Source organism: Arvicola amphibius, chromosome 5 (assembly GCF_903992535.2).
Source record: "Arvicola amphibius chromosome 5, mArvAmp1.2, whole genome shotgun sequence".
NCBI lineage: Eukaryota > Metazoa > Chordata > Mammalia > Rodentia > Cricetidae > Arvicola > Arvicola amphibius.
Genome location: NC_052051.1, coordinates 33,154,259 through 33,163,294, shown reverse-complemented (window position 1 = coordinate 33,163,294; position 9,036 = coordinate 33,154,259). Strand labels below are relative to the sequence as shown.

At 44.0% G+C, this 9,036-nt stretch overlaps 1 protein-coding gene across 2 annotated transcripts in view; it reads left to right on the top strand.

Moving 5' to 3' along the window:
- Window positions 1-284: 284 nt before the first annotated feature.
- The window catches only part of Pcsk2 (proprotein convertase subtilisin/kexin type 2), a 228,872-nt gene continuing 220,120 nt past the window's right edge, over window positions 285-9,036 (top strand). For both annotated transcript variants that reach the window (XM_038331506.1, XM_038331505.1), the window contains exon 1: window positions 285-458. In XM_038331506.1, the coding sequence (XP_038187434.1) occupies window positions 285-458 (174 nt within the window). The remainder of the gene's footprint in view (window positions 459-9,036) is intronic.

The window sequence follows — 9,036 nt, the reverse complement described above, 5'->3', positions numbered from 1 at the left end:
TAGCTCTTTCTCTCGGGTACACATAGCTCCGCACATTCGCACCCCTGCCAGCCAGCCCGGCTGCGCGACTCCTCGGCTTCCCTGGCAGCCAGCTGCTGGTGGACAGCGCACAGATTTGCTGCTTGCCAAGCTTCTCTTTTGACTCTTTTTCTATAAAAAGATTTTTAAAAAGAAAAACAGAAACAAAAACTACATACCTATTTTTTATTTGCATCTTCCCTCCTCGTCCCCTTGCTCCACCCGCCTGCGCGCTTCGCAGCCCCACTTTTCACTCCCAAAGAAGGATGGAGGGCGGTTGTGGATCCCAGTGGAAGGCGGCCGGGCTCCTCTTCTGTGTCATGGTTTTTGCGTCTGCCGAGAGACCGGTCTTCACGAATCATTTTCTTGTGGAGTTGCATAAAGACGGAGAGGAAGAGGCTCGCCAAGTTGCAGCAGACCACGGCTTTGGAGTCCGAAAGGTAAGATATCTCCCATGCATTTCACATGTTGTTTCCAGAGGAGGGACAGCCTTGCGCAATCTCGTTGCAGATTTGCAAGTTTTCTGTCTTTTTTCATGCTATGCAGCTATTCTGCCATCGGCTCTCAAACACGACATTGCCTCCGGTGATCTTTCATGGGTTATGTAATTAAAATGCCCTTCATCTGTATTAGAAAGGTCAGCGAAATAATTTGTTGGTGTTTGACTTGGTGGGAGGAAAATAGGACCGCACCTTGCATAGGATGCTGTGCGCCCGGGCTGCTGTCCGAGGTACCAAGTTCTCCAGGCTGCCTGGGGACAGAGGGATAGAGTCCAGAGCAGCTAGGCTTGACGTCGACTGCTTTGCCAGGGAAGTCTCCCCGCCCCCACACCCCGGAGGAAGAATAGTTTCCCACCGACATGGCTCAAAGATTGAGCGTTGCAGTTCACCCCAGTTTTCCGACCCACGCCTAGAGGACTTCCCTCCCAACGACTTTAGTCCTAGCTTTTTCCCAGCGGACAAGAGCTTTCTGACTTGAAAACATGGACCGGATTCTCTGTCCAAAACCAGTGCAGAACTTCTGCGCTCTGGCCCCCGCCCACGACCTCCCACCCTCAAAGCGCACTCCTGTTTGCAGAGTTCTTGATTCGCTGCTGTAGGACACCACGCCGCCAAAAGAAATGGATTCTGAGGGGGATTCCCCACGGAGAAGTCGAGGTGTCCTCTCCTGATATGTGGGCAGCCAGCATGGCTTTCCCCAGATAGCACGGGGATCCCCATTCTAAGAAGTTGTCCAAGTTGAACTGTTCGGGCACTTGGATAGGTTTTCGGGCTTCGGATGCAGCTGGCCACCTCTGGAGAAGTTAGGATACATGTTCTAGGGGGAACAGAGGAGAAAAATGAGCTTGGCGGGGAGGGGGGCAAGCGTGACCCTCTTGTTTTTCCTGCGAAATATCTGTGTCCGAGATCTGTAGTGTCCTTAGGGGACCCGGCACTGCCAGGGTGGAGCAGAAGCTGGGATGTGAGAAGTCAGAGGGAGGGGATCGGAAGGTCAAAATATAAAGCTTGGTACCCATGGACCGGGAGGACGCCAATGGGATTTTAGGCCCCATCCCCTCCCTCCCACTCTGACAAGGGAACAGGATCGAGAGAGCAGCGGGTTCTCTTGGATGGGCGGCACAGGCTGGTCTCCTCTGTCCGCACTTCCTATGCCTCTCACCGGTCTCCCAGCCACCAGGAAAACTCCTTCAGGAGCGCAGGACTCTCCCGCCTCCACTTACCAGCGCAGCAGCGCGTTCTTCACCACAGCTGGGTTTTGGCAGCGAGTTTCACAGAGGTCCTGGAGGAGGCGCGGGTCTGCGGGTGGCGCGCGGGCGGGTCTACCACACAGAGAACTAGTTGCTCCAAAGAAGTGTGGGTGAAACCGGGGAGACCAGACCCCTGCTGATGGAGCAGTCTGCTGGCCTCTCTAACTAGGGCCCATGGAGGCTGTTTCTAAAAACACCTAGTCCTAGAACAAGTGGACCCTCCCCACCTCACCCCTTCCCTCCAGAAAAAATGGTAGGACCCAGGGTCTTAGCACCGTTGGATATGAGTGATTATGGTTAGCTGATAGCTGACAGTGAGAACTTTCGTATGTCACAGTCCTTGCATACTTTCCTTTTTGAAAAAAAAATTATTTTGTTATCAATTGTGTGTGCGTGCGTGTGTGCAGGCTAGCAGAGGCCAGAGGCATCAGATACCCCTAGAGCTGGAGTTACAGACGTTGTGAACTGTTCCATGTGGGTCCTAGGAACTGTATGCACCCTTAATTCTGAGTTCTCTCTCCAGCCCGCTGGGTGTTAGAAGACCCTTGCTGAGTGTTAACAGGATTTGTGGGTCTGGGGTATGCTAGGGAGGGATGAGGCAGCAAGATTCCTACTACTTCAGTACCCATGCAGTTCTGCTTGTGGGTGCCTTCTGTGCCAGCTCCTTCTCCCAGGGAAGGTAGATCCTGTTGCAGTCCTTTCCCATCTCCTTTCCTTCCCTTTGAAAACACATCTTTAGGGTCTGATGCTAAAAACTTAAATGTAGGTATAGCTAAGTCTGACAACGGCTCATCTCTTCAATGTTCCATATAGTTGATTTTTTTTTTCTGATGTGAATGAATAACTCAAGGAGAATTTAATGGTTGTGATGGTGAAGTTGACAGCAGGCAAGGTATAGAGATAATCTCGTTGCTTATCAACATTTTGGATAGACTTTGAACCAAAGAACACAGGTATTTGGGGGTTGACTTATGTCTCTCCATTCTTTCTCGGAGCAGATTCCACTGATTTTTGTATTGTGATATAAAGCTGAAATTTTCATCTGTGATAAACAGGCTTTCGTTTTACTGTCTCTTTCATTATTTTTCCTTATTTTCTCAGACAGTATCTCCTAACCAAATCCTGAGACTTTTGCCCTGATGCATATTCAAGGACTAGCCACTGTATGACAAGGTTCCTCTGCCTGAAAAAGCTTCATGGTGTAGTGCCTGCCCCCAATGAGCTCTTTTCTCCTCCTTTGGATCCATGTGCTATTGATCCATCAAGACTTGGACCTATATCTCAACAGATGCCACAGCCATAAAGAGCGTTTCCTTTCCCAAATGTCCACAAGACAGGGGCATCTAGTGCCCTCTGTCCCATCCTCAGTGTCTCATGTAAATAAATGAAAGTTAGGCAGTTTGTTTTTCCACTGGGCAGTTAAGTATTCAGAGCTGACATCATCTGTATCCCTAACTTCCTCACCTTAACCAGCACACTGCTGTGCTCCAGAGCCCTTAGAGAAGTAATTAGCCTGGTTTATTCCTGTTTCCCAGGCACTGTTCTCTCTTGGTCTCATTGCATTGTTCTGTGCTTGTCCCAAATTTTGTCATTTGTCTTGGATTTTAAATCCCAAGACATCCTTCTCTGTGATTGCTCTAAGCTTTAGCAGCCTCCCCCCCCCAACTTTCTCATGTTCAATATTAGGTATGAAAGATTCTCAGTAGTTAGTTATTCATACATAGGAAGAGGCAGCAATGCAGAAAGGGTAGCCTTCTGTGTTACAGGTTATCCCATCCTAACCTTGCAAAAGGAATAGAAATATCAGCATCAACATTAGTTCTCAGATGAAATTCAAAGTTCTAAGTTATTAAGTAACTACCTAATGTTGGCAAAAGGAATAATCCAAATACTAATCCAATTTCACTTGTCCAAAAGCTACCTCCAGGAAGCCCCGACTGTCAAGAACTTTGCTTTGGAGGTACCATTTTGAAAATACGAAAAAAATCCCTTCTATTTCCTTCCTTTGCTATAATTGCCATTTGTTTTTTGTTGATATTTGAACATGTGTCATTGACTACTGTGCACATCTGTATACTTCTCCAGAAGATAAAAACTTGAATAGCCTGCCCTTTTCTACCCCTGGTGCTACGGGTTGTGCTGGGCATGAAAGCCTGGTAAAGGTTTTGTTCGTGATTTAATGATTTCAACGCTAGATTACCATCAGAAAATACATATATTCCCTCCAATAAATCGGATAAAATTCATGTTGAATTTCTTTCTGCTTTATTTTGACCTGGTCCTCACCCCGGGGCATGTCCATCTGAGGTGCTATGCCTGAAGAATGAGGTAGTGACCAAGCTGCCTGCAAACAACGCCTCCACATCTCAGAAAACTGGGTGTTCTTGATTATTTTGAAATGGAAAATTAAAATTATTCATCAAAGTAATAACATTCTGTATCAAACAGTTTCAGCCAGTGGTGGGGGGTAGAAATATATTGGGCAAAATAAGGAAAGAGCCAAGTGTTTTTAAGAGTTTAAACATTTTTAGGCACTTTTGTTTTATTGTAATGTGTTTGAGGTTTTACCCATGGAGGACTAACCCTGGGGTGCTTGCCCAGGTAACACTGCATGACCATTTTTATATGTTTAAGACTATTTTTCAATTCTAAAATCAAGCTACTAATAATTGCGCGGGCAGGTAATAAAAATAAATTTTGGATCATTGTACTTTATGACTATATAATTTAACTTATGAGAGAATATAATTTAATATTGCCATGAAATGAGCACACTTGTAATTGAGCACTGAAATCAAGAAATAATTACTATCAGAAACCCTAAGCCCTCCCCCACTGCTTCATTGGGTACTTCTGAGTTTAGGCAAACATAAGCACTGGTTTGGGGGATACCAAGTCCAACAGGAACTCCCTACTCAGGCAGCTTCCTATCTGCAGACTCAACCAGAGATGGGTGGAAATATTTTAAAACCAAAGGGACGTCTGTCCTGAGAAGATGCTTCTCACCTTACTATGTTTCCCAAAACAATTTGCTTATTGTTTATATTGCATTTACACTGAATTAGGTGGTGTAAGTAAGTAGACATTATTTGTAGTACTGGCAGAAGTATGTGTGCTGGCTACATGCAAATATGACACAATTTTATATAATGGACCTAGTATTTGGAATTTAGGTAAACACCAGGGATCCTGACACCAGCTCCCAGTAGATCCTAGTAGGTAGCAGTGCTTCTCTTCGGCCAGACAAACACGTGCCTTTCTGTCAGATATTAATAGGATGTTTTCCATAAGTCATGCATTCATTTGGGGTTAGGAAGTAGTATTGGTCTTTTTTATTATTATTACTCTGTGTCCTGATGAGTTTTTTTACTAGCAGTTTGACAAAAACTTAGGAGTTACCTGGAAAGAATGAGTCTCAAATGGGAGAGCTGCCTAAATAAAATTGACCTTTGGCCAAGTCTGCAGGGAATTGTCTTGGTGGTTGATGAATGCTGGAGGGCCCAGCCCATGGTGGAAGGTGCCATCCCACAAGCTGTTGCTAAGTCACTTAAGAGAGCCAGCTGCTTGTTGAGTGTAAGCACAGGAGCAGAGTTTCTCGGTGAGTTCTGCTCCAATTCCTGCTTGGGCATCTTCCTTAACTTCCATCAGTGATGGGCAGTGCCCTGGAATTGTAGGCAAGATTAACCATTTCTTTCCCTGAGCTGTGTTTGATCTGCTTATCACAGCGACAGAGAGGAAGCTGGAACACTAGGTAACAAACCGCTACAGTATGCATCCTGTAGAACTGCATTGAATCCAGGAGGTTTTAGCCGAGTCCTTTGCTAGGAGGTCCTCAAAAGATGAAAATCACAACACCAGCCAGCAGTGTCCTCCCCCAGAATCGTGACAGTGAATGAACTGCCTCCAGGTGCACCCAGATTTCAGATGTAGGCCTGGGATCTTCAGTTCCTCACTGACTGCTGTTTAGAGCAAGGCTCAGCACCTAGAGGCCACCTTCTCCGACACACAACTGGCCTTCCACAGGCCTTCAGATGACGTAACTGTTCAAATATCTTCTTTCTGCAAAGGACCTGTCCGTTTCTTAGGTCAACCTGATTAGGTCAGATCCGCCAAGATAATTTCTCTTCTGATTTTTTTTTCCCCTGAAAAACTGATTTGGCAGCCTAACTGTATTTGATTATTGCCTCAAACACTTCGTAATTTAATTACAGAAAAGAAATCCTCCTACTTTACGGTCCGACCCCACGTTGTCTTATTTGAGGTAGGAGAATATAAAGGACATCCACAGTGGGAAACAGAAGTCTTGGGGTATTTCTCAGAAGTCTGCCTACTACGGACGAGCAGCCACAAAGTCTCTGAAAGCAATTATGAAATGCTGTGTACCCACCAGCAGAGCCTGAGGACTCGTTACTCCACGCTCTCACCCACATTTGATATCTCACTCCTCTTGGCTCTTAACCATTCTGGTAGAGTGTGGCCGTATCACCTTCCAATTGTCGTTGCACTGTTTTGTCTGGTGAATAGCTGGAGTAAAATGTCTCACAATACATTGCCCTTTGGATGCTCTCTTTTATTCCGTCTTTATTCAGAACTGGTCAGAGTGCTGAAAAAAAGAGACTGAGTGCTCAGCCCTAAATGGGACATCTGCTTTAACCCTACCCTCATCAAGGCTCTGGGGATAGCAGGAAAGAGGAGGTAGGAAGAATGTTAGCCCTAAATGATGGGAAGAAGCGCTGTGAAATGCTCTCACAATCGGGAACTCAGAATGGTTGTAATTTCTTGTTTAAGACCTATAAAAGATCAAGCCAGCCCAAATTTCATGGTAGATAAGTAGATGATCTCCAAACCTTTGGTCCTCGTTAAGGAGCTTTTGATAGTTTCTGAAATTGAGAGAATCACTCTTTTTGAAGATGTAGCCTCTGGTTGGTTTCTTGCTTGCCAATGGATGCCCCCCCCCCCCCCCACACACTTATGAACAGTACTAACTGGATTTTGTGGGTTATCATAAACAAACAAAAAAATGCCATGATGATGAGAGGGGACTTGCAGGGGATATTCAGAGAGCTGTAAGAAGAGAAGTAGAGGGTAGATATGATCATATTTCATTATATAATTTTTATTATTCTAAAACATTTTAAAATAATTAAAATGTTATGTTTGCAAAAAGCTAATGTTCTGTGTGTGGGAACTGAGCACAGTGATGTGTGCACAGACTTAGATATCTTTCATTGGTAGTAGCAATGATCAGTGGCCTAGTAACACCCCTTTACATAAGGAAGCAGTCATGTGCTGACTTGCAATAGATCATAGAAGTAATAGACCCAAGGCCAATAACAATCCATCTGTGGATTAGTAATAGTCCAAGAAATGGCCCAGATCCTAGTTGGTTCATCATAGACCATGGTAATTGTTGCAGGTAGCCATTCTGTCTTTCTCAGATTTTTGACTTGGTTGTGTTAGAGAAGAGAATCATTTCTATGAGGCTAATCCAAGCCACTAGAGATTCAGTCTCCATAAAGTCACCTGTAGGAGCAGATGAAACCTTAGTCACCAAACTCATGTCCCCCTTTTCCCTGATTTTCTGTTAATACACATCTCTCAGTCTGCATTATCGACAACTTTGACCACATAACATTTCTAATCTGACTCATATAGGCAGAAATAATGCATTCTTGGCCCATGCCTGATGCACCAAAAGAAAAATTCCCACCAAATGATTCTTCACGTTCTTTTTCTTCTGAGGCTGTATGATGTTGAGAAGAGCAACTCTGAAAGCCAAATCGTGACAGTAACATAGTCACAAAATGAAAGGAGTCCAGATTTCTGATTGCTGACCCGGAAGACTTTCCACAGTGAGAAATAAACTGTGACAGTAGGGGCCTGAGATCTGCGGGCTTATCTCTTTAGAGCAGTCAGAATTACCCAAGCTAATATGCTATCAATAAATATCCTCTTTCTGTGTTGCTAAAGTCGGTCTCTAACCTTATAACTAAACCAAGACAAAACACAACAAAAATTAACCTTCCAACCTTTGAGAGCTCCTGTGTTATTTCATGCTATCAGTGAACTCTCTAAAAAAAATTCATTTGCTTTTTTCTAGAAAAAAACATAAAATTCTTTCAAAGCTCCATCTGCCTACTGCAGCCAATAAAGCTACTCATAATAGATGCTTAATACGTACTTCTTCAGTGATGAGACTCATGGACAGAAGATAATTTGGCCATAAACACAAAAAGAATGTGCTGGAAGAAGTGCGGTTCCAAAAACTACCCCTGTAGGATCTTTTTGTCTGTAAGAAAAAGTTCAGCCAGGAAGTAAAGGCAATTGACAATCATCAAGTGAGCCATTGGCACACTTCTGTTTCCCTACGATTCCCAGCGAAGGAATTGACAGTCGTGAAATGGAGGACATCTTTGCACAGAAAAAGTAAAGTGTGTGATTAAGGCATGAGCGAGCAAATACAGCAGGAGAGAGGGTGGTGCTTCTTAATGAATGATGTGGTTCAGGGGGTCCTACAGCTGTAAATCATGTTCCACGTGCTGGTGAATGAGGCTGCAATTGCGTTTGCTATAATTACACATTCGGCGATAACTTCTCAGAGAAGCCCGGCTTTACAACAAGTAAGGTTTAAATTTTTTCTCTTGTTTCATCTCACATTTGCACCCAGATCCATCATTTAAAGGGATTAAAAAAAAAACCTTCACTTGCACATTTTTATTTTTATTGCAAACTAAATAATGTGATAGTCAAGAATGGGAGTTATATTTGACTTTCTTTTTGAAGTGTATCGATTATAAATCCTGATCATTGGTTTACAAGATCTCAAATGGCTAAGGAGTCAAGAAAACATGATTGAGTTGATGCTGCTACCCTGTTGTGTATGAGCAGGTGAAACTAATTTGACTCCAGTGTTTGGGGAAATGTGGTGTGCTTAGATCTTCTGGTGAGTGTAGCCCAATAAAGCGAGCCCTTACATTGTGCGTGAAACGATGTCACAAACTCTGGCACAGAGTGAAACGGAACTCAGGACTTCACAAGATATTGATGGTAGGTTGACAGGGACAGAAAGAAAAGGCAAGATCCAGGCCTCTTCGCATTAATCACTTTGAAGTTGACATTAAGCTCCATAAACATCCATTTATTTTGCTAACTTTAATTATCTCTAAAGATGCCAACTAGAAGAAATCCAATAAGAAGCATTTAGAGCATTCTCTCAGGTATTGTTACTCAGAGGTGACCATTACCAGTCATGCCAACGCAGATATCTGTGT